The sequence below is a fragment of the Molothrus ater genome, chromosome 7, assembly GCF_012460135.2.
Source record: "Molothrus ater isolate BHLD 08-10-18 breed brown headed cowbird chromosome 7, BPBGC_Mater_1.1, whole genome shotgun sequence".
Lineage (NCBI taxonomy): Eukaryota > Metazoa > Chordata > Aves > Passeriformes > Icteridae > Molothrus > Molothrus ater.
The window spans coordinates 27,201,310-27,227,984 of NC_050484.2; the positions used below are offsets into that span (position 1 = coordinate 27,201,310).

The window sequence follows — 26,675 nt, forward strand, 5'->3', positions numbered from 1 at the left end:
TTTGCATGGCCATTGGCCACAAAGGTCAGGAGGAAGCTCCTCCTCATTCCTGCTGGCCCATCCTGCCAGCACTGTCAGGAGCCCCAGATCCACCACGCGTTGGCCACGCAGGAGAAATAACTCACAGGCTTGTCAGGTTGGTCTGTTTTATTTCTGAATTATTCTTTACATTGTACAATATATAAAAATACAGAGTACCCAAAAAAAATTCACAGTGTCTAAAGGCAGTGATAATAGTCTAGGTCACCTTTATGCTAAAGTACCATCAAGTTCGATTGCATAGGAAAGGTGATGTGCCTTCACAACAGAGTCCAATAACACTCTCCAGGTTTTATTGTTTTGGGGCAAGCATTCTGTGTTCACATAATTGTTTCCCATGTATCCAAGATCCAATATTGCATCTGCCACTCTCCCACCTCAACCACAAGCTAAATCCTATCATTTCCATCTCACATACCATGCATCCTCCCTAAAGCTTCCTCTGTGGGAATGCTCCTAATTAAGCACATGGCTTTTAGGTATGGGCAGGTCTGGATGCTGTCTAAGGAGGGGTATGGAAAGAAAGCACACTGCTGTGCAGCTGGCTGGCTTTTACACTGTTTGACATTTTGGTACTAATAACATTTTTGCTCCAGTTATTAATGGCCCATCCACGCCGACCTCTGCTTGACTCCGTGGCCTGAGAATCAGCAGCGTCCTGCTGACAGAGGCATCAGAACCAGAGTGCAGTGTTAATACTTTCATGACCAGATTTGTTTAAAACCAAATCGTGGCTGGGGCCTGCACAAAGCCAGATGCTGCTCTTATAGCACTGAATCCTCTTGAATAGCAGGGGTGAGTCTGCAGCTGAGGCTGGGGGCAGAATGGAAACAGTAACAGGTTCAAGACCCGAATTTACACCAAATGCTATTGAGCACAAATGTTTGTGGCTCTGTAAATAGTGAGTAGCTGGTTTTGCTCCTCCAGCCAGCATTAATGTGTTGATAAAATTAATTTTGCCCAAAGGTTCTAAAGAAGGAATTTCCAGGCAGAAGAGCTGAGACTGGGTAAGTCCCGCTGGGACCCAGCTCCAGAGGGGTTTCTGCCCAGTTTTGAAGGCTCTGGCAACCAGGAAAAACAAAGTTGGACAGAAAGCTCTCTCAGCTACCTCCAAACTGCTCTTGAAGCCACCTGAAGCTTCCTTCTAAAATGCTTAAGGGAAAGATTCATTTGTTGGGAGTTTAGGCTTCGGTCATGAGGGCATTTAAGGGATTTGTTGGAGAAGAATGAATCCTCCAGACCTGATTTACTGGGTATTTTTCTGCCATGCCAGGCAGCTCTGAGGGTGCTGTGCCCTGCTGTGTGTGAGGGCTGGCTCAGGGGGGGACAGGGTGAGGCGTGGGGCAGAGCCTTGGCCACTGACACTCCAGAAAGCTACAGAGACACCCATGGCACCAGGTGCCTCCATGGCCTGGTGGCTTTTTTGGACCCTTCTGAAAAACAAAATATATGGGATGACAGGGCTTCTTTTCCTACACTTCAGATAAAACCTCCTGGTGTGACTGTAAGGCAAGGTTTGCAAAGCTGATCAATAACTCAGAAGGCAGTTACTGACTTCTTTAACATGGAAAATGACATTTTCCCCATTCTAACAGATGCTCTAATGGTACAAGACTTGTTACTCCTACCTGCTATTTTAATTTTCTTTGCACAATTACTCCCTACTTATAATTACAAGAACAATAGAGTGTACACATGAGAAATTTAGGAGTCTTATTATGAAAATATAAACAGTATCAAGTATCTCTTTCTTAATAACTCTTAACCAGAATGATTTAGGGGAGAATCAGCATTTCTAACTAGAAAAATCAATTCATTTTTCAATTAAAAAATTATATTTCATTTACCTCAAAAGTGTGTTTTTAAACCTAATGGAAAGGGTAGTAGATTTTTATAGGATTTTTTCTTCAGTTTGTCCCTGTGGAATCTGAATACCAGCACTGCCTTTCTTATTCTAAGTTTCCTCTGCAGGCATTTGCTAAATATATATATTGCGTGTGTATATATTATAAATATATACCATATCTATCCACTGATAGATGTATACACTGTTACAAAAAGAAGAGTAAGTTGTTACAGAAACTTTACATTTACATTTTTATATATATATTTATAGATATTTATATATATATATATAAAACTCTCCCCTGCTACATTTGGTACAAAGAATAAATCAATCTCAATGGACAGCAGTTTTCTCTCCAGGTGGGCTGAACAGCAGATTATCACCAGAGGCATCAAATTGTCTTCATCAGACATGGGCTCCATTCCTGCTCTCTGCTGATTTCAAAGCAAACACTTCATTTTCTGAACATAAGGCAGTAGGAACAGGGGTGGTTAGACAATAAAGGTTATTATTCTCCTATATATCTGTACAGGTCATACATTTAAGAGCAGCCCTGGCTCATATGCTGAACATTCAAGTGCACCTTTAGAGCAACAGCACCTCCTCTGTGAGGGTTTGATCTCAAGTGGTTCGTCTGTCAGTGAGCTGTGAGTTACTGGCAACTGCTCAAGGAAAACCTGACAGCAAGGGCACAACATCCCTGGATAACAGCAGCAGGCACAGCCCCTCAGCTGGGAGAAAGGCAGCCATTTCCATGGAAAAAGAGAGAATGGCCTAATTGCAGATGTTTCCACTACATACTTGGCTGTAAGATTTCCATCATATTTCATGTCCTGTACACCTGAATCCTATCCAAAGGGTTTGCAGAGACACAGTGTCTCCAGACCTACAGAGGAACCACCTAGGGTAACTTTTCTCTGCCTTAGAAGTAAAGGAAAAAAATATATATAGCATAATGAACTTTCTGGAAAGCAATGGAAATGCTCCCAAAGGAAATGCATTTCCACTCCAGTTTAAGATGGCATTAGGAATAGGAACTTTTAGCAAGTTTAACATCCAGCTGCAGGAGCAATTCAAACTTCTACAGATATTACAGACCTGATGCTCAAGGTGCCAAATCACCTGGACTGCAAGAACATCCCTGCACATCACGTCATTAACCTGCCACACATTGCAGAGCTCATAAAAAATGCAACTCTCATACTGCATTAACATCATCCTTACAGAACTGCACTCCTCTGCAAACATTAATTGAGTAATACAGTGTTCTGATTTCTTTTTTTCACTCTCTCCTGGATTCTGCTTTCTGCTCGAATGGAGACTACAGCCCCTTGCTGTGATTGCCAATTATATGAAAAAGGGCTGAATCCATTTGGATGGCTGATAAGAAGGAATGTCTTGATGAAACTATAACTACATGCACCACCCTCATAGCATCTGCCCTCCAACAGCCTACAAAATATCCACCTCCTGAGCACAATGGCAATAATCACCCATCTTGGTGACTTGAACACTTGAACATTTAAATAATTTCATATGGTACTCTGCAAAAAAGAAATCAGTTTACATCATGTTATTCCATGAAGCCAAAAATGGAAAAAAAAAATTAAAAGGGGAGAGGGGAAAAGAAAAGGAAAAACAGAAGACTGAGATAATTGCAAGGTTTGACTTGCTTGCATTGCCTCAGACTCCAGCTGCAATCTTGCCACGTGCATGGTAATTGCAGAATGTGTTAATACAGGGAATCTTCTGATGGGGAAGCTCAGAGATGATTTTGATTTTAAAATCGCTGAAATGATCTTGGGAGCCAGTGTTTTCTCCTGAATCACATAAATTAAAGCTGGGAAATCCCATCCTGATAGTCTAATGAAATGATTTCCAACCCTTGGGCTACATACTTGTTAGAACTACATTAAGTCAGGATTTTAAATATTGCTGAGGGGCATGTGGAAATTCAGTGAGACAGAGTGAACTCCTTATTGCACAAGGCACGAAGTCATCACTCCTCAAATGGGATTTAGGGCCTGGGAAGAGCCTCCCTGAAGGCTGCCTGCCACCAGTGCTCTCCTGCTTCCCTGGTGATCCTGCTCTGCTCCAGCTGCTCTTGCCTGGCTGTGCTGCTGAGGGTTCAGGGCTGCTGAACCACTGTGCCAGCTTGGAGAGCTGCAGCAGCTGCTTCAGACATTCTTCTAGGTCTGCATCAGCTCCTGACTCTGCTGCTTAAAATCTGTTTATAAGGGCATCTCTCTCTCTCCCTCTGCCCCATCTCTTTCACCTGAGCAGAAACAGGGTGGGCTGTTGAATAAGAAAAGCAGCTCCTGAAAATGGTGGGCAGTGCTGAGCCTAAGGTGTCCTTGCAGCAGTGCTGGTAACCCCACTTTATTACAAATATCCCTACAGCTTTCAATCACTGCAAACTGAAGTCAAACAAAGTAATTTAAAAATGGGAGGCTATTGTATACTTGCCCTCTGGTCAAACCACCATAACACACAGGCTTGCAGAGTCACGTTGGGCTCTTCCTCGCAGGAAAAGCAATATACTTGTCACAAGTAGCACAGGCTTTCTTCATTTCCTACCAGCTGCCTACGTGAAAGAGCTGAGTACACGGCCCAAGCTGGGCTTCCAAACAAGCAACTGCAAAGGAACAGCACTGAGAAACAACCGATGTCGGCTCACAGCGAAATCCGAAACCAAGCGGGGACAGACAGGACTGCTGGGAACACACCGAGCCGGGGCCGGGCACTGCTCGGGGAAGGTGCAGACAACAAAGCCAAGCTCAGGACCACGTGGAGCTCATGCGTATTTCAGGGTGTACTTTTATCTCATGCTCAGTATTGCGACATTCTAAAATACTTAGCATCAGGAGTTCATCATAAATATTTAGAAACACTGAATGGTAACAGCGGTGAACTTGTTCACGTTGCTAACACACTGGATGTAGCTGTACATTAAGCACCAGCAATAAGTTTCCTTTTTGCCAAACAATTATGTCAGACAAACATCTGGTTGTAGACAACATGGCTTCTGCATCAGACTAATACAGTTCTTATAGACACAGTCACACACATACACAAAATTACATTTCAAGGCTGGATATACTGTTTAATAATGCCACCGCTCCAATTTACTTCAATAACTGCAGCAGCATTTGTTTGTTGGGTTGTTTTTTTCTCAGAAAAAATAAAGAAATATTGGCAAACAACGCACTTTACTCAGTTGTGTTACTATTTCATAGAGTACTGAGTGGAAGACCCTGTAAGAATGTGCAGCAGACTTTCTGGGTCATGTCAGACTATGGAAACATTCCTTAAAAAATACCTTCCCCCTGCAAAGTCAGAATCCCTCATTTTTTGAAAGTATATGAACTAAAACCCAATAATAAAACAAGAGGAAATATTAGCCCAAAGCAAGGTGATTTCCCACAAGAAGAGTGCGGCCTCTAAAGTTGCCTCTCCTGGCAGACACAATCAGGATCAAACCTAGAACAAGAAGAGTTAATACTGTCTCAGAAAAAAAGAAAAAAGAAGAAAGAAAAGAAGCCCATGGCTCTTGTGCGGCAATCATCACATCTCTTTTTCCAGTGATATAAACATCTTTGTTTGTTAGGCACTCCAAGTTCATGTCTCCAATGTTATTCCAACATTTACTTTTCTCAGTGTCTCACTGCCTGTATAATTTTCTTTTAATTAAGACTGGAAACATTCTGGAAAGCTTCTTTGGATAATGCACTTTGTTTGTGTGTTGTTTCTCATCAGCTGAACTGCATATTACCAAAGAAGGCTGCAGAGAGTATTTCCTGTAATATGAAAAGATTCTCTTGAAGATATAGGGAACACTGCCCTAGAAAGTTACTACTTTTTTTTTTTCAGAAACATAAAAAAAATCAAAAATAAAAATTAAAAGGAAAAAGAAAATGTTCTTCAAGTTGTTGGTGTGATGGAATTCTGTTTGGCCTGTCCCATGAGCTGTATGTCATCTAGCACACCATTGTTGTCCTGGCTCAGGAATGATGTATCCAGCCCTGCTCCAGGAGGCCACCTCTTGCCTTCTTGGAGTGCTCCCATGTGTTGTGTGTGGCTGCTTAGTGGCCAGGAGCCCAGCACACAGCCCCTTCCACAACGACCTCAGCCTTGGACAGCATGCTGACCTTCCAGCCATAAACTTCTATGCAGTAGAAGAGCCATCTCCAGACAAATATCCACAAAAGCTCTGCAGAATGGTCCATTTGAATCCTTGTCCTTGTAAGGAGATGTGCTGTTTACAAGAAACACAATTAACCAAAGGAAAAAAAAAGACCCTACTGTACAATATTTACATCTAGAAGCTGGGCCGGTATTTGGTCCATAAAATCAATTTTAAAAAAAAAATCATATAGGAAGTAATCCAGTCCCATAGGATCTGTCCATCATCAGCTGTTGGTAAAGGTCCTTCCAGGGGAGGCCTCGGGCCTGTAATCATATTTATTCAGTGTACTGGGATAATAGGTTGTCGTGTACACATTGGTTTGCTGCAGCGGATAGAAGTTGGTTCTGTCATCTGGTATCAAGTTGTTCTTGTTAAGTGTCTGTAAAAGAGAAGAGGAGATGATGGGCATGGCCACAGTGCCACACAATTACTCTTTTCTACCTGCAGGCACCTCCCTCTCACCTGCCTTCTCCAGCACGGACTCTGCTGCGGCCACCACCACCTTCCCTCTGCCTGGGAGAGCAAGCTGGCACCTCGCGCTCGCTACGGGCTGGGCTTGGGGACCACAGCTCCTGCCGGGTGTCCCTCAGCTGCCCTGTGCTCAGCTACTGCTGGGGATAGAGCCAGAGCCCTCTCCAGGGATACGGAGTCTCCTGGTGGATGGTGTGTCTGAACACCACTGTCACACAAAGCCATGCTGGGCCTACACGAAGGCTGGCGATTAACGGCAGCACTCAGCTCTAGCCTCATCCAAAATGCTCATGGCTCAGCTCTAACCTCGTCCAAAATGCTCATGGTACAGCCTGTGGCTCCCTCTCAAACCAGGTGCCAAACGGTGCCAACCTTTTCCTCTTTGGAAGAGCAGGTGTGCATTTACCTGATCTCCATCTCCATTGGTAGATATCCAGGTTTGGACCCCCCGATATTAAGTGTGTCACTTCTGTAAGCTACAGTATAAGTAACAAATCATGGTCACTTTTGGAAAATCTAAAATTACTTTAAAAAATTTAACAACCACGTAACAATTGTTGGAAACAATAACATAAAAAATTAGAACGACAAATGCCCGTTTTACCAGAAAAATTTAGAAATGCTTTTTTTTATCCCTCCCCTCTTCCCACCCACAAGCAGATGTTCCCCTCTCCCCAGATTAAAGACCATTGCTATGCCAGCTGTTACCTATGTGCAAGGATAAAATCACACTTTGTGTGTATGCGTGCAATAATTCTACGGAACTTTCTCTTTCCTCACAGTCATCTGATTTCTGTGAATTTGTCTGAGATACTTTTATCACAGTTTTTTCACCTAACCCCTGGCTTAAATTTCTTATGCCTATCTCTGGTCTATGTCACTCCAAAGTGCACCTTTAATGGCTGCTGTGCAGGGAACTCACTCCTTTGATCTGGGAGTCAACACTAGGCATGCTGCTACAGCATCCTTATCTTCAGGGAACATTTAATTAGCAGCACATTTAAGAGAGTATGAGCATCTCTTCCATCAGGAGCAGAGATGGAGGGGTCTAATGAGCCAGCTAGTCCTGGGCCCTAATGGTTGTTCTGGCATGATCTGATGCTGCTTAAGAGAGGAACCACTTCACCTGAGGTCCCCCTTGAGACAAACCCCTCATGCCTGACCCAGCTCAGGGCAAGGTGAGAACTAATTAACTAATGCTTGAATCCATGAACTACCCAGCTCCTTCAGCTTTACTTGACCCACTGAACTTCAGGTAAGGTGGCTCCCTCAGTAAGGTGAGAAATCTCTCTCTGCCTGAGGGCAGGTGCAGGTGGAAGTTTCTGGGGAAGGCTCTGTCCTGCCCAGCCCCAGCAGCAGGGTGACCTGACAGCAGTGGGCTCCCTGCTGCACAGTCAGGCTGCATCCACATCCCAGCTGTGAGCACTGAAAGGATCAGCTACCCTGGGCTCAAAGACAAGACCACAGGCAGTACATTTATCTCCCTATTTCTTTGTAATCAAATCATTTTACTGCATGGGGAGGGGGAGAGGAGGAGGAAGAAAAGAAAATGTTTTCTTCTAATCAGCAGACTGACAGCTACAGCTACCTTGGGAGCTTACAACTCCCAATTTCATACAAGATGTTAGAAGGAAAAGCTTTCCTGTACCAAAGCTACCCTGGCAAAGAAATTTCCCAATTGCTGAACCACCAAATAAGGTTTTCAGAAATAAGCACTGCCTGAAACATCTCATACATGAAAACTGGAGGAGACCCAGCCCCCTCCTGGTCTGACTGCAATCTCCCCCTGCCTGGACTCCCTAAACTGATCCCATAGCACAACACTTGTAGGAACCAATGAGAGAATTTGTATAGGCATGCTCTAAGTGACAAATACTTTCAAGAAATGAGAATATGTGCCCTTCAATATGGAAGTAAAAAAGGAAATGTCATGCTTTGCTCGCAGTCACCCAAAGAAATATTAAAGTAGTGTGGCCAACAGTCTGCAGCTTTGTGCTGGAGACTGGGAAACAGGGAAGCCAGCCTCAGTCCTCCAGTGCTTGCTATGCTTCCTTGGGAAATCCAATTAACTGCTCTGTGCCTCTGTGTCTTCTGACCCAGCTTGAGAAAAACAAAGTTTGAGATTCCCTGTAAAAAGGCACTTTTCTAAGTACTACCACCAAATATTTGGGGGAGTTGCTCTCTGGTGAGCCCCACAGGTGTTCACACCGTACACGATGGCTGCCGTTTCCTAGACTGGGATACCCTCTGCTGGCACCATAACTCCATGGCCACAGCAGGAAGGAAGATGAAGAGGCTGAGTACCACTGCCACAGTTTCTCTGGACTCTCTTGACTTTCTCTGGTCCAGCATCCAGGCCTTGTCTGGTTGGTTAAGATTCATGGCATGACAGGATTGCCACCTCTGAAACTTAGTGAGATGAAAACCCTGACCTGCAATAGCTCAGGACCATCTTGATATGAGGACAAAGACTTCAGGACTCAACTTCTTTGGCTTTGGGATGGAAAATCTGTATGAGTTTTAACATGTTACACAGTATTAAAAACTAGCCCATTACAACAGATTTAGCAATTAATTAACATGATTTGCATTTTTCCTTCTCTCTCTTCTTATGTTCATGTAGTACTTACTTAAGAAAAACACCACAACCGGTCATTTGCTCTTTTTGGTTTTATTTTGGATGGAGGGTTTATATCTAAAGTAAATACCTCATAAAATGGCTTAGTGGAATTTATAATACAATTAGCCACAAATAATTTGTGTCTGGAAATGCTGCAGTGGCAGTACTGTCCTAAATCAACATGATCAATGCGCACTGCTTTAACATTTCCCCCCACAAACTTATTGTCTGTCTCATTTTAATAAACAGATTATTAGGTTCCTTGGCACTAGAAATTAGTTGATATTTTGTAGAAGGGAAATTAGGCAGCAGTGAAATTTAGAGATGTACACAGACACACTCATGCATTCACTGCAGGAGAAGAGGCTGCAGTTAAATCTCTCTGGGTCGATTCCTGTGCTGCTTTACTCAGAGTTTTAACCCCTGCTCTCATCCCACAGCTCTTCACAGTGACAGTACAGAGATGGCCAACAACTTTCCCTTTGGAAGGCATTTCCTCATTGCTGTGCGGGTTTTGCCATTGAGATCAGAGCCTCCTGACAGCCTGAACTCACTGCAGCTCCTGTGGGATGGGACATCCTGCTGCACCCATGGATGCTCCCAGCAGTACTGATCAGTCCCAACGGGAAAGGTGAGAGTTGTCACTAAGGTTGTCACCAGCTTGTCACAAAACCCAACACAGACCAGACCCTGGCTCCCAGCCCAACTCCTGCCAGTGTCTCATCCCCTCAGCCCCCCCGAGCCAGGTCCCCAGTATGATCAGGGCCAAGAAGTGTTTCCTGAAGACAACGCCCAGCATGTCCTCCTGGAAGGGACAGTCCTTTGGTGCTTTTGCAGGGACTTGTCAGTGGCTGCAGCAGCAAAGCTGACTGAAGCAGCCCAGCCAGCACTAGAGCTCACCAGAGGTTTCACGGAAGGAAAAGAGATTTGCCTTTGCAACCTGAGCCCTCCTGCACCACCATCCTGCACCCTCCAGGGCAATAGATCTGTCAGTCATCTCAGCACCTCCAGACCCTTCCAATGACACTTTTCCTGACACTCAGCCTATATCTTCCTCTTATTGTCTGCTTCCTCCCATATCAAACACTACTGACTGCTCTTGCCAGCAACTACAACCTTTTACAACTGTCTGCTCAGTAAGCAGAAAGAACCAAAAGCCTGATCAATGCTCACTGCTGCAAATTAGTTGTGGCAAAATCTCCATGCCATACACACAATGTATTCCAAACACCAAGGAAAATGCATTTTAGGCCCTCATTTTGGTCCTATCCTACCTTGAGAAGAAAGAAGCTTCTGGTATTTGTGCAAGCATAATATTCCACATAAAAAGTGAGGCCAGACTGAGCTAATGTGAAAACCTGTGGAAGGCACTTAGGAAAAGTATTCCATTCAACTAACAATTATTTCTTTTACCTGCTTCCTCCCTCACAGTATGAGCCATGACATCCTGGCACAGCTGATATAATTTGTTTCTTTTGGTCTGTTCACCACTAACCTCAGTTCAAGGCCCTGCTAGCAGAAGGAAAGCCACCAGCATGCTTTAACACAGCCAAGTGGATCACTCAAAAGCAAGCCCAACTTAACTGCTTTCTTTAAATGACACCTTACACAGCCTTCAGGCTGCATTGGTGTATGACTAATATAATTGGAAAAAATCTCTGACGCAGGAACTCTGCTTTGTCAAGGAGGGATGTTTTCAGATGGCCTACGATGGTTATGGCTTTAACAGACTGTAAAAGAGCAGCAGCTTGCTCCCTTATATGTGATCTGTCAACTAACCAAGAGATCCAGTCTTCTTGTTGGTGAATTGCACGTCCATGCCAAGCACAGCAGAATCCTGAATATTTCAATATTTATGGAATTATATGAACAATCTGAACACTCATGCAAGTGTGCATTAGAAGTGGAGGAGTCTGAGAAGAAGGGTCACACCATAGGCAGAGCACTCACAGGCTGCTTCTCCCAGTTACAGCTCAGTTCTGGGTGTATTAAACATGACTGTTGTAGCATATGCATACATTTAACTTTGTTCAGATTTCTCCATTGATATTTTTAGCCTAAGTTATCATTCAGATTTTCCACTTATTCATTTTTCTCCAGCAAGACCTTGCCACTACTTCCCCAAATTCTACCTCTGCTCCAAATCATTAAGTCATTATCCACTGACCGACTTGCTTACATTCTCCCAGATGTATCAAAACATCTTTACACGTAACAGTATGGGACTTCCAGTACTACTCCCAACTCCCATCCCACAGCTGCAAGTATAAGCTATGTAAACATTTCTTACACACATAAACAGATCAAATGTTTCAATTTCCAATATGCAGTCATGAAAATTTCAAAACTTGATTTAAAAAGTAGATGTGCATCTCCCCACTCACAGTTAAAAGGAAGTCCATATATTTTTGAGAAGCTAAGTGAAAATTATACTTCTAAAAGCTTCTGATACTCGTACAACTAATACTAAAATTAGGGACATAATGTAGTTCCCACAGGGTAACATATGATGGCAAGATTTCCTTAATCTGCTCATGTAGAAAGCACTCAGCTTTTCAGAGCTCAACATTCTCTCTGAGCTCCAGATCTTTCTATTTTGAGGGTTGTGGAGGAAGAGTCAGCAAGTTTCCCAGGAGTTTTGTAGGTTAATCTTCACCAGCTATGCAGCACCAGAATCCCAATGAAGTCAGTAAGCAAGGACAATATCCTCCAGCCTCACAGCTCCTCCACTATTTCTCTGTAAACAGATATAATTTCACTTCTTCTGCCTCCCACCCATGACACTTTCCTCTTTAAAAAGGTAAAAAAGAGAAAAGTTGGGGGATCTTCCCTGGGCAGCTTCAAACATTTTGTTTTTCAGTTTTTATGGTTACCACCACTTTAGCCTCTGAAGAGGCTGAACAATGCAGTGCACACCTTTCCATGGCTGATCAGAGACGTGCTGCCTGTGCCAGGGCTGCACAGCTTTAGGTTTCCACCTTGGAATTTTGTTTGTAATGTTGAACGTCCCAGTGTACTACGGAGAAATCTTCCCCTTTCCTTCACCCCAGGATGAGTGCAGGCATGAAGGAAGCAGGGGTAAGAACTTCAATCACTGCTAACCCTGGTCATCCACTGTGAACACGGCAGAAGGTCTAAAATCAGGGTCCAGGGAGCAGACAGCAACTTTGTAGCCAACCCATTCCTCTCAGTATATCCAAATGAAGCCCTTGTGCATCCCTCATCCTTCCGCTGCAGAAGTCAAGGACAACACTCTTGCTGAACTTTGCCACACAATTATCCCTAAAAGAATTGAGGCAACCTTTCCAACTTCCCTTGTAACAGCATCCAACAGACCTCCTGTAGCAACAGTGGGATGGCCATTACGCCCCCTCATTCCCCAGGAAAATGGAGGGATAAGGGAATTGTGCAATGATGTAATGAAACCAAGATCCAACATTTAGGTTCTTTTGTGCTCCTTTTAAGCCGTTTGCTTCTTGCAGTGAAATCAGATTGAGCAAAGTGCCTTTTTGATGCAGATCAGCTGTTCCATGGAGCTAGACATGCCTCCTTGTTAAAGGATGTTACTTTTTGCATTGCTGGAACATTAGCCAAATGACTCAGGGCTGTGGAAATATATTAATATTATGAAACATTTCCCAAAGCTTGTACATCTCTGGAATTACCAGGGCAGAGATCTCAGAATTATAATTAATCAGTAAATTTGGGAATAATTAGCATAATAATTACATTTCAACAAAATAAACCATACAACTAAAATAACCTCTTTTGGCAATAACTGAGAAAATACATGACGTCTGGCCCACCCACATGCTCCCTTTCTTCTGATCAACTGGATGCCACAACACTGCTGTGCCTCTTGAGCGAAGAATTACAAATAACCCTGGAAAGATGGAAAGTTGCCAGGAAGACCTTATGAGACCCATGTATTTACTCCAAGCTAGGAGTGATTTTTAAGACTTGAATGACTCCTCTTTCTGATTTTTCTTTAAAATTTGCTTAGTGTCTTATGCCAAGCAAACTATCTCACCTGATGCTTTTATAAAACCTCTTAAGCTCTGCCTACATGGAGTCAAAGGAAGCAGTGGCCAGGGTTTATGTATTGAGCTTTTTCCTGATGAATTCAATAAGGCTGTTTGCAGGATTTACAGTGAAGTGTAGATGTACAGATGAGGATCCTATTTTCTATATAAGAAGGTTATTCATCTCAAAAAGAGATACAAAAAAATCCCACTGGGACACTAAACTTATGATTGCGTTTTCTTTTTGGATGAAAGCTTACCATATTTTTAGACTGGAGATTCTTTGTTCACTGTTATTGGTAAATAAATTAAACAACCCCCAAATGACGGCAGCATCTGTAGATGTGCTCAGGTTGACAATAGAACTAACATCCAATTATCAGAAAATGAATAGCTAAAGTTATTTATAGCTGTTTGAAAATAGCTATTTTATCCTTGCACTTAGGAGGGAGTGAAGTTATATTACTGCCATTGTAAACTTATAAAACCCTTCAGAGCTGGCAGCATGAAGGACCATTGTCAGAAGGATGCTTTGGCACATCTCTGACTTCAAGCACATAAGTAAGATGGCAAAACAAACTGCATGTAATAGTAAGGCAAACTGAAGCATTTTTCTGAACTGGAAACTAAAGTCTGAGGAGGTCATGGAAATTCTTCCCACTGGCAAGTGCAGGTGTCTAGCCTAAAGCTTGCAATTTAGCCCCAGCTTGCCTATGATTTGGGGATGGCAACACCCATGACGTGGTGTCCAGACACAAAAGAGGAATTCAAGGCTGCCCCAACTGCTTCCCAATATAGCTGATGCACAGGATATAGCAGACATGATCTCAGCTGTGTGGGAAGGTGTAAACTGTCTCCTCACTGCGCTCCTGTGCCTTGGTGAATGCCCTTCCTGGGTGCCCCACGCACACAGAGTGTTACTAGAGAGGCTCAGCATGCTCCAGTACTCAGACAAATTCACCAGAGGCATAATCATGGCCCTTTAAAACTGATATTAATCACTCTGGGTTCAGATGATGGTTTGGAGCATTGGGCTGTACTGGGCTTCAGCTGATGGTAACTGGTCTGGGGCTGTCTGGGGGCACAGCTCCCACTGCCCCCTGATCTCAAACTGGAGCAAGCAGCCTTAAGGTTTTGGATGGCCTCAGAGCTGCTTGTTCTGGTGAATTACCAGCACAAGTCATGCAGCCTCGTGCCAGCCCACAGTGCTGCATTTAGACTGAGAATTGCAAAGGTGTAACTGCAGTGGTGAAAAAAGAAGTAATAAAAATAAAAGTAAAAACTGGGCCCAATTTGCCATCTGCTAACTCCATTCAGTCTCTTACAGTCTTACTGCTTTCCAAATTCTCCCACCCTCTAAATAGCTGCTTTTTGATTATTTTCCTCAGGATTGCTTTATTTTCTCCCCATGTTGCCTCTCACCTTGTTATTTCCTCTGTACATTTGTAACCTCCTCAGGTCATTTTCCATTAGTCCTATACCAGTGGCTGTTTTTTTGACACACCTCCCAGTTTAATATCTTCTGCTCATTTAATTAACACACTGACTGCACTCTCTCCAAGGTCGTTAATGAAGATATTAAATAAAGCCAAACCTTGCATTACTGCTTGCGGCGTCCCAAACAACTCCTCCCCATAGCCCTGTTTGTTCCCATCAACAATCGCCCAATGTTCACAGTCCATTAGCCAGGTTTCAATCTCTACAGCAGCCTTCCTGTCCAAGCCAATTTCTATTTACACATCACAAGATTATTTAAGACACCAATACCACCCTCTTTGCTTTAGATGTATGGACGAGTGAAGCTACATTTTTAACCAGCTGAGAATCTGCAGCTCTAACTCTGTGCAAAAAGTGATTATGTTTGATTTCTCCCTGCTCAGCATTAGGTCTTGGCTCAGCTGTCAGCTCAGCTGAACCACCTTTCATTTCATCAGGGTATGTGATATGTTGCCTCTCAAATATTAATTCAGATCTTCCTGCATATTAATACTGACACAGATTTGTTTCAATGAGTTTCCATTGCTGTAACTGAAAGCACAGTCGAGTCAATCCCATTTGTTTCTCCTGGTTTCACTCTCTAGTATGGCCCTGGCTGCCAAATTTTACAGACAGAGCAGGATTTAACACCCCATTGATGTGCTTGGTTGAATGTGGAAGGCCCAGGCTTTCTCTAGCGATTGTGGGCCCGCATGCTCACAGATGTTCTGTCTGATCCCCAAATCCAACTGACATTTCCCACACAGACTTACTCAAGCTACTTGTGGGACTTCAGTGCATTGCACTTCTGTAGCTTAACAGTAACTCAATTAGCAGGGCAGAAATGAGCCTGCTTTCTCACTAACAGTTTTGTATTACCTTTGCAATTCATGGCACTGGGGGTTTGCCTAAGGTCCCTGATATTTACAAAGGTAATTAGAGTTGTTCATTAGCTGGTTCTCAGAGACTCTGGGATACAGTCCATCTAGATTCCTTCACCCACAGGTTTTCACTTCTTTCCTTTATTCACATGCTTTGTGCCAAATCTCAGGACAATATTAGAGCTGACTCACTCAGTGAGGATTCCCTGAGCTCTGTGGGAGTACAGGCAGAGTTACTCCTGCTTCCCCTAGGCCAAACCCCTCGTGTATATACAAATGATGCACCAGGGAAAGTGGCTGTGGCTGTAGTGTTTCCCCAGCCTGTGCAGCTCATGCTGTGGCAGCGGCCAATGCATCCTGAGCAGCCCTGAGCTCTCAATGATTCTTCAGGACTGGGTGGTCATGGTCCAGAAAAAAAAAAGCTCAAGTATTTAATCTGTCCTCACTCAGAGCTGCCAAACACTCTGGAAACTGAGCTCTAGTCCTGAATACTGACACAGCTATCTTTATTTTGTATCCATGTAGCTCAATTTCTTTATAACTCTACTTAAGAATCCATTAATTGCAAGTGGAACTGTTCAAGAGAAATAGCAAGGCAGTTCGTCTCTAAGTGTAGCACAAAGGTTATATGTTTTCTGATATTTATTGTTTGTCTAATATTACCTTCTCCCTTTACTTTAGCTCCCTGCCTCTTTCATGGCTCCCTTTTAAGTCTTCTGCAAACATGTAATTAATTCCTCCTGCGCACCTTGGTGGCACTGAGGATTTCCTAGTTCAGCTAATACACATAACACTTCTAGCCAGAGCTTTGACAAAGAGGAGAGAACAAAGGCAAAGAGGAGAGAATCACCCCAAGCACTTGGACCAAGGGAGAACCATTAACTTCTAGCAAATGAGGACAGGGTATATTTGAATTATTCCACTGCTGACCAGTAGAGGGAAGTCATGTAAGTAAGCAGCAGCAAGTCCAGTGCAATTTTGTTAAGCCCATTCCTGTTGTTCTTCAATTAACTATTCTTCCAGCACAGCTGGGTGGGTGCAGGCTTGTACATGTCAACCTCAGAGAAATTAGGAAAGGGGAAAATTGCAAGAAAAAGGTAATATCAGTCATTAGATCAATTGGTGTAGCCGGAAAAATCAGATAAGCTTTAGAACACATCTGTCTGTCTTCAGTTCTGAAACAGCAGCTCACATGTTCAAAAACCTGCCAGATTTTCCAGCTACACTCATTGATCTAATTAAAAACAAACCAAAACTTGTCTGCCTACAAACAGATTATCACAGCTGCAGTAATACTTCTCCAAAGAAAGGCTCATATAAGCATCCATGATGATCTAGCCTGTGAGAGGGCAGAGCATGGACCATATCCCTAACCTGGCTGTATAAATATGCCTGGTTGTAAAGGGGAAGCAGAGAAGGCTGAGTCAATAAACGGAAAAAATGTGACAGGATACTATGAAGCATCTACCCACAGTGTCAAAACTTCTTAATGTGGCTTAAAAACAAAAAGTCATCTCAAAAGCCATACTCTCTTAAAAATGGTGGGGAAAAGGAAACAGTGAGGATTCCCACCCTACAGGGAGCAGCAACAGCCCTGTGAAGCAGCAAGGGTTTGCATGAAAAACAGATGGAGCAGGGACTCAATTCCCATCGGGGGACTGCTGTGAACAGCTGCTTAGTATCCCAGAGGGAGCAGGAGCAAGGTAACACTCCGATCTGAACTGGCGGTCTCCCCTACTCTTAAATACTTTATCTACGCGAGTGCGCTATCTGTGACTCACACACAGCAACCCGCTGAGCCCCTGCTGCCAGGGGGTCGGGACAGCGCCGGGAGAGGCACATCCCTCCCTGGGCACAACCATCCCAGGACAGCCACACCTCCAGGCATGCTTGACTGCTCAATTTGACTCGAGCCAATGATATAAAGGGAGAAAAGACACTAATAGATTTTGACTGAGACGCACCACTTAATCCTTTTTTCCCCATCAGTAAGCTCTCTTGCTTTCCCTTCATAGTAGGCATTATGCAAATCAAGAGTCCCCTGAAGTGATATTTGCAACTGCAGGATCATACAAGAAAGGGCACAATGCTTCTTTGCCAATTCAACCCCCTGCCCCTACTATTCTATTTCAAATAATACTATACTCATGGTAAGTACTAAAAATATGTACTCTACCATTCAAGCACTTAATGTTCTTAAATGCCACTTTGTTCAAGGGAAATGGCCTTTGTTAAACATGCAATTCACTGGGAACAGAATTTATATTTCAATCTGATTTATTATATCTATACATATATATATGGCTTTTTCCCCCCAGCTGATTACATCAGCTAACACCATGCAGCTAAAGCAAATACTTCAGGGACACTGTTGATAACTTCTTGAGAACACTGGGTATCATCAACTACTGCTTTATATGTGAAGTTTACAGCCACTTCCTGGGGCTTGAACAATGCAGTGAAAGGGTCACTGGGAAAAGAAAAAAGCTTATATCACAGTGCTATCAATGTATATGCTGTGATCACCAAAAATAAATGGGTTAGCCAATTTTAGTTGAAGTAACAACACATCAAATTAAGTGGCAGGACACTGAAACACCAAATTTTCCATGGAGAAGCAAACATCCTCAAAGACCAAGGCTGACTTTGACAAACGTTCCTCTAGGGCACTTGACAGCAGTTTAAATAGCTTTAACTTAAACTACTGGCTGCTTCCTCTCTATAAAAAAGGTGTGATTTTCAGCAGCAATGAAAATGACCATCACCAAGAGAGAGACATTTAAAATCCATACAGAGATTCACTTTCCTATACCCTAAGCTCTACTTTTTTTTTTTCACAGAATAAAATCACAGACTATTCTGAACAGGAAGGGACCCACAAGGATTATTCTGTCCATCTCTCAGGAGAATGGCCCACACAGAATAACCTTGGCATTATTAGCACCATGCTCGAACCAACTGAACTAATCTTTTTGCTAATTTTTGCAAGGTTGAAAGCCACCCCAAACACGCAGCGTGTTATTTTATTCAGAAGGATTCATCTTCCAAAGACAGAATTGGTTTCTGTGTCTCAGCTCTCCATGTTAGTATTTTATTGCCATGAATTATTTGGGATTAGTAATGAACTGTGGATCACAGGGCTCGGAGTCCTTTGCAGGGGTTCTGCTCTGCATTCTGTCATTTGTTTCCCAACAGCATTGGTCTCAGTTCATTAGAAAATATTCGTTGCAGCTTCTAATTTATACAGTCCAAGTGATCTACTGATTATTCCCCCCATTTTCTGGTAACTGCATCTATATTTGCTGTATAATTTTAGGCAAGTTCAGGACTCACAGTTCTACTAAAGTTAATGTGTATTGTTCTAATGTCCTAGAAAAGTCAGATATCAAGCAATACATCAAACACTCAGTTTCCCTCTTTCATTGCCATATCCTGCAATCTCACTTCATCTTTTCCCACAATAAATTTAATCCTTGACATAAATGACTGTTTTGCTTCAGTGTTTGGCCCTTAGTTCCTACAGCAGCAGTGCTGATGCCAGAGAAGATGCAATGCTCAGGTGCTTCCTCAGCTTATTTGAGGCATCAGTACAGAGAGTTTTACTGTGTGACTCACTACTAAAGCTGTGTGGAAGGAAGGAAGGACAGAGGGAGGTCTGTCCAGCACAATCGCAAAGAAAATCTGCAGAATCATCATCAAAACCATCCTGCAACTTATGTTTCTCACTGATCCCATCTGGCCAGATCCAAAGGCCATTGGATTTTGGATTTGGCCCAATATGCAGACGCCTTTGTCCAAATCCCTTGTAGAATAAAATGTTGGCTCTCTTTATTGGCAGAGGATTTAGCAATAGGAAGAAGTTCAGTCCAAACCCTTTCTCCATGTGTGGCTGTTCCAAGAGATCCTAATTCACAAGGGCTCAATCTTGACCCTACATCCTCCTGCTTCTACTGCAGGATCATCTGGCTTTCCATCAGCACATCTGTGCTAAGTAACTCACACAAGGCATGGAGCAGCTGAAGCAAGATGTTAAATAGAAGATCTCCTCACTGCTTTGATAGTCAGTTATTATTTAATTGGCGTGGCAGTACTGGGAAGGTTGTAGGTGGTTCTGTAACCCGTCATGCCAAAACGTGAAGAGCAGATAATTTTTATTTCATTATGCTTTTGTTCTGCACAGTCTTCAATATTGTCAGAGTGTTGTTTGAACTTCAACCAATTAATGAAACATGAACTGCTTATTAGGTGACCCAAAAGGTCTCTCCCCTACGATTTGTGAATACCAAATCAAAATCAATGTGTTGCTGGTAAATGCATATGCATGAAATCTTTCAAGACATCCTGGCTAAAATAGCTAATAATAAACCTCACATCATTCTTGAGAAAGCAGAACAGGAAGGGAAAAGGAGCCAACAAAAATAAAACATGCTTCTGCAAAACACTGCCTATGCAAGTTAGCATCAGCTACATGATCAATAGGTCACCCATTATGTATGGTATTTACATCTGATCTGCATTACTGCACTGCTGTGCTGGAATGGCCAACAAGGCTCATATCAGCTAGCACTTCCTTCATTAAAATCTGCCTTCATATAAAATTTACCTTGATTTATGAGTTTGCATTCAGTGCTGTACATTTGAATGTAACACTGCCAAACTTTCTACAGTGTTCACCTGCTGGTTGTAGAGCAGAGATATTTCAAGATGAAAACAAACTAAAGATGGCTGCAGAAGGCTTATTATTATCTAAGAATGGAAAATAATAAATTTGTGCATATGGCCAGCCTTCTGCTACCATCATGTCACTGTGTATTATCATTTTTTGTTACTGAAAAGTAGTCTACACACCCTCTATTTCCTTAATCCTTTATTAACTCTTGCACACAGATACACACATATACAAACCTACAATTATTCTTTTGCTTTCATTAAAAAATGTTGAGGGTGGTTTCTTTGGTATCTGCTGAAGAGAAACTTATTTGGGTTTAGAATCTGGAATCTCAGGTGCTTCCACTTTCTTTCACATGTACACATTTTAAATTCAGATAGGCCCACATCCAAGCTCAGTCCAGCCCTCCTTATCAAGAAGGTGAATTTTAGCTTCTCCATCATTTTAATGTTAAATCTGCGGCATCACAATAAAACCACACATGCTCCTTGAAGGCATGAAAAATCTCCCTCCTAACCCTTAAAAAAAAATCTGTCAGTTATTCCTAAATATAAACTTGGCTAATAACAAGTTCCATAAGTAATTACACAGCACAGAGCACACAGAGCCTTTCCTTTTACTTCATTAATGCTATATGCTTCAAGGGAACACTGAGGAGTGGCAGATCTGTAGTATGAAATGAGAAATTTTCAGCCAAGAGCTTAAGAAAGGAGGGGCAATAGAGAAGGTGAGCAGAAGGAAATACTCAACAGGAATGGAGAAAAGGAGGCTTCACTTGACAAATAGATTTTACCCTTTCTGTAAATCTCTTTGCCTCATTCACCACTCTGAAGTGTGTGACTTTGAGTTTTTCTCAGCAAGTAGCCCCTTGCTCCTAAACATTTAGCTTTGGTCTGTCCAATGACTGCAGATTTATGCACTTGAACTCTTTCACTTCCTAACATTCTGTAAATAAGCCCCATCTGGTCTATCTCTCCTTGTGTCCAAGTCCCTTCTCCCCGAATGTAAGTCATACAGTCTCAGTTAGCTAATGCCTCCCTTTAAATAAACCAGACTTTTCAAACCTTGATCTAATGCCTAAGCTCTTTATGTCCCTCGAAAGAAGACTCTAACAGCTGCTCACTGTTACTATACACTAGATCAAATATTCAGAGATGGATCTATCAAAGAGGTCAACTCCCTCCTGACACCACATTAACTAATCTGCTGCTATTTTAAACTTTGCTTAGCTTTGTTATTACTTCTACTTCACTGCACCACTTGACATAGACATAGTGCATTTCATAACCCATTTACCCAATTGATCAAGATCGTTCTGTGAACAACCTCATCCTTCTAAATTTTAACCATTCTGCCTATTTTAGCATCATCTGATAACCCATGATAGCACAGTATAAATCATAAAGAAAATGTTAACACAAATCCAGCCCTCTAACTACCTGCTTTTGGCCACAAAAATAAATTTGTGTCTTTTCTTTATTGTTTGCTTTATAAGAAACAAGGGAATACTCTTGCTCATTTCTTTATTTCTGCAAGCCTTTTTAATCTGGGTCTTGACTTTGCCACAGCAGCTCCCATAACTGAAAGGATTACTTGGAAGTTTGATGCTTCCAAGATCAAGTCCCTGCTCTTTACCTGTCCTAATAATTTATTACTGAACCTGTATATGCAGAGTGTGTAGAATAATGCATCCCATGAAACTTTGTTAAAAGTCTCTGAAAATCCCAATATGTCTGCTGCTTCCCTCCTATCTAGATCAATATTTATTTAATTTAAAAAAGGAATCCAATTTTCTTGACATGATTTACTTTCCACAAATCTATGCTGACTTGCATTATGATGCTGGACTCTTATTAAACTGTATGCAACTGTAGCCTTAAGCTTGCTAGCAAATGTGTTTTTGAGACTGCATTTATAGGCAGCAGTATCCTCTGAGAGGCTGCAATGCCCAGCAAGGATTTCACCACATTTTTATTACCACACTGGTCAGTTATTTTCTAGCTCAAACTGTATTCCTTTAAAACAGCAAAACAACACTGACCCTTCTCAAATTATTTGATGCAAGCTCTTATTTCTGATATGCATTCACACTGCAAATCATAGCTATGTATCAGGAGCTGTACTGTGCCCAGCATTTCCCAATTCCTACTTAGAAACAGTCCTCAACACCCAGGGAGTTTAGACTGTGGCAACAGTCCCACCACTGATCTTATTGTTGGGTCTCAGTGAGAAGCCAGGCCAGACCAGCAGAGGCAGCCAATCAAAATGTCAACAGCACGTAGCTGTACGAAGAAACAAGCAGCTGCAGGGCTTCCTTCTGGCTTGTGTTCCTGTCCCAAATCATGCTCCACACTGTTCAAGTGACCCTAGGCAGGCTGTTCCTCCTGTGAAGGAGGAACATGAAGCCCCTCCACCCTTGCCACCGCTCACTGCTCTGATCCCACGCTTCACCAGGAGGCTGATGCTTAAGTCCAGTCTCAGGGTATTGTCTGCAGCACCCTGGGTCCTATCTGCTCTGATAATGGGCCATGCTCACTTTAGCAAGCCAACATGCCAATAACACATGCCACTTCAGCACTCATCTCCTACAGGCTTCAGCTCCCCACTCTGCTACTGTCACTGAATTCTGCACAGCTGCCTGGGGTAAGTTTCTGTCCAGTACTGATAGAGGGGGGCAAAACCCTCTCTGCTTTCTCATTCACTCCAATTTGGCAGTCACCAAAGAATTTCCAAAATCTCATCCTACCAATGCACATTTTCCCAGCTATTTGTGCAATGAAGTTTCCATTTTTATTCTTCCTCCCCTCCATTTCCTCTTACCATGCACTAACAATGCACTGAACTGAGCTCTTACTGATTTTTTTAGAGGACAATTTGTATACATTCAATAGTCAGAATGGGCTGGAGTATCTTGCTATGTACTTGCCAGACTGGCATTCATCAGGACTGTGAAACAGAACAAAATCCCACTGCAGTAATGAGGCTTTTTAACCCCTTTGTGACAGCACAGCTAAATGCCCTTTCAACCCCATGTATAATGCCATCAGCTGGGCACAGAAACACAGACCTACCCAGTTCAAAACATGATATGAATACAGAATTTATTTAGGCAGTATCAAGCTGTTTGTGGTATTTCTCCTCAAGTACCCTACCTTGAACTCCATAGGGGTGTACTTCTCATTCTTGGGGGTTGTGTTGCCCTTGTAATGGAGATGGTTGGGAGTGGTTGGGTGGATAACAGTGGACTCCTGAGACTGCCTCTGGCAGCGCTGGCAATACACGTAAATCACAAATGTTAACAGGCTGGAGCCGAAGAAACAGGAGACCCCAGTGGCAATCAGATGGATGAGACTAAAACCTGCAAGGGAAATGACAAGAGATGCTATTTTTAAAGAACAGCCCTTTTCCCTCCCCTGACAAGACCACAGGTGCAAATCAGAGCAGTGACATCTCAGGATCAACATTAATAAGCTGTTGAAGCCAGAGTCTTACGTTCTAACATAAACTGACATAATCTCCCTGCAAATCGGTCTCCCCACTGCAGCTCTGCCTTGTGCAGTTTAACAGGTTCATGCATTGTTTTCTCAAAGCTCCCTCCCTGTCTCTCCTCTCTCCCCTCTATTGATATTGAAACTAAACATTATGTTAAGCTGACAGCTAAAGAAATGAGCCATACAAACAATGCACATTAATGGATTCCAAAGCATGTGCGTGTCATGGAAATAAGGGGATAAAAATGCTCAGTGTTTCTCTGAAGGGGAAGGAAGGGAGGGAAAAGCACTTTTTGTCGGCTGCCCAAAATGCCTATGGGACTGTGTGTGGGGTGGGGGAGATACACATTCCTCCCCCTTGTAATCCAAGTGTGCTCAGTACTCTTGCTTATTCATGGGATGGCATTGCCTTGGTTGGTCTGCGTTACCTCTGAGGTGTATTTATGGGGCTAACAGTGAAATAGAGGTCCTCTGGAGAACAGGAAAGATAAAGTGGACAAAAGAAAGGGGAACAGTGCTTGAAAAACACTTCTTTGTTGGCTTTCTCAGCAAATTGCAGAGGTAGGAAATCAGTTGCAGGCAGGTGTGGACTATAAAAGCCTCCTGCAGAGATCTCTCCATGTGGGATTGCAACAGCACCCTTCAAGGCCAGCACTGAGCTCTGGAAGGAGCTGTAGCTGGGCATCCCACACACTGGCAAGCACCTAACTCACAGCTCTGACTGGAGGGGGAAGGCAAAGTCAAACAGCACTCCTCATTCCTCCGGCACCTCACTGAGTCTCACACCTCACAGTAAAACACACCACCACCAGATCTCTGATAACAGAACCAACAGCAGCGACCATTAGAGCCACCAAGGTATAAAAGCAACCAGAGGCATTATGGGATGGCAAAACTTTATGACCCTGTTGTATCTTGCTATGTGCAGGGGGGACTATACAGAAAGGAATCAGCTATTTGATTCCAAATGCTTCTGCCTTTCCTCTGCCTTTGCTCTGCCATCTTTCAAACAGGAATGACGGAGGCCCTAGAGCCCGAGGGGACCCCCGGACTGCTGGCCCCAGGGCAGCTATCCCTGGGTCAGTTACATCGCCTCAGTGGCTACTGCAGCGGTAAATTTCCCTTAACACTTAAAAAGCCAATTCATTTGGACAGACTGCTGTGTTGACTTGACTGTGTGCAGAGAAATGGGGCTGCTCAGAGACTGGCTTTAAATGAGGCTCATTCTTAGTCTGATCACGGTGTGCAGTTTTTTGGTGCCATCTTACATTTTAAGTGATATGTTTTTCAAATAGCAGATTCTTCCCATTAGTCAATGGCTCTTGTCTAATCTCTCGTTTAAAAATATCCTTCTGATTTTAAAAAGAACAAAACCAGTAGAATTCTACAGCAAAGTAATGCACTTCAATCATAATTACAGTAGGGACCATTCAGAATTTATTAAACTGATGAGCTAGATTTATTTTTCAAACCACATTATAAAATTCCATTGCAAGATTACCATTTTCTATTGTTTTGGATGATGGTCCAAAAAAACCCAGCAGAAATACTATAATTTCCTACTGAATGTCACTAGACTTTTTAAAAAATAAATTTCCTTTCTAAAAACCTTTGCCTGTTTTGCATCACTCATGAGACCTAAAACATAGAATATGCAACTGTGTTCAGTAAAGCCACATGACATGCTGCCACATTCTCCTCCTGCCCAGATTTGCTTATATTGCAGTGAATGTTTCATTTCACTGCCACATTTGCAAGTCACAACATAAAGCTCTCTCCTATTTCTCTCTCACCTTTGAAACGCCCATCTGATTTTTCAAATGAGTTTTGGCTGTATCTTAGGGGGGGGAAAAATAATATTATTTTGTTTGCCACATGTGAGTCCCCAGGGGAAAGCTTTCTGGTTCATCACTTTAAAAATATAGATTTTCTGAGATGCATCAACAGAATTTCTATTGATTGGCTTCTTTGCCAAATATTGTAGAACACTACATTAATAAATAATATTAGCTATGGAAAAATGTAGATAGCAACAGCAAACACAGTGGTGGTGGAAAAAGAAGGAAATGTGGGTACAGTGCATAACAGCAGAGTGCAAGCTATAGCAAGGGGTCCTGGAATCAAAGCAGAATCATTGCACCCTCTGTGGGAGGAGTGATGCAGGAAGCCAGATGTTACATTGCAGGAGCTGAAATCTTAATTGCATTGATTGCCCTCAGTTGCAAACTGAGAAGCCACATTTCCATGCCACAGGTGGCATGCCTGTTTTTGCCATGATCTCTACAGGGAGAAGAGATTTTGGCAGCCTGAAGATCATCTAGATTTCAGTAAAGCAGGGATGTGACGCTAGCAGGAATTGGCATGGCCATTAGTGTGAAACTAGCATTTTAAAACATTAAAGGAACCTGCCATTTTCTTCAGTCTGCATTTTTATCATAGGGGTTCCCAGGGCAGTGGAAAAGTGACTCTAATGACTGGACCTTTCCATGTTACATGTAGAAAGGAGACACAGTTTCTGTGAGAGATGAGAACTTGAATGAAAGGAAGTGCTTGGAGGTTAAGTATAAACCTCTAATCTCATCCTATATCAGTAAAGGATCTGTTTAAGAGACTCTGTTCACTGAAATCTTTATGGGTTATTTAAAAACACCTGCCTCCAAACAGCTGGAGGCTTACAGTGGTGAATGGGGAATAACCCTTTCTTCCACCTGAACCATTTACCCTGGAGGTAGAAAGACATAAGCAATTGCTCTCTAGTAATTAATGACCCTCAGTGGCCAACCCAAACTTCCAAATAAACAAAAGTCTTGGACCTGACAAGTGGACATGAGATACAGTCCTCCAGTCTGACTCAGACAGCAAGACTCCAGTGGAATTAAGGCTATCAGTGGGATATGAGCTGCATAGATTAATGGTTTGGTTGATACTGCACAGGGAGAAAAGAAGTCAGGTTAAGATAAAAATAAGATATATA

General features: G+C 42.7%; 1 protein-coding gene across 4 annotated transcripts in view; it reads right to left on the bottom strand.

Moving 5' to 3' along the window:
* Nucleotides 1-2,222: 2,222 nt before the first annotated feature.
* Nucleotides 2,223-26,675, bottom strand: part of SEMA5B (semaphorin 5B) — a 266,971-nt gene continuing 242,518 nt past the window's right edge. For 3 of the 4 annotated variants that reach the window (XM_036386655.2, XM_036386657.2, XM_036386654.2), the window contains 2 exons: nt 23,363-23,568; nt 2,223-6,450 (listed from right to left, as the gene is read on the bottom strand). In XM_036386655.2, coding sequence (XP_036242548.1) covers nt 6,295-6,450; nt 23,363-23,568 — 362 coding nt within the window. In that variant the 3' untranslated portion in view covers nt 2,223-6,294. Of the gene's footprint in view, nt 6,451-6,948; nt 7,019-23,362; nt 23,569-26,675 lie in introns of all 4 variants that reach the window. The other variant, XM_036386658.2, reaches the window with a different exon arrangement.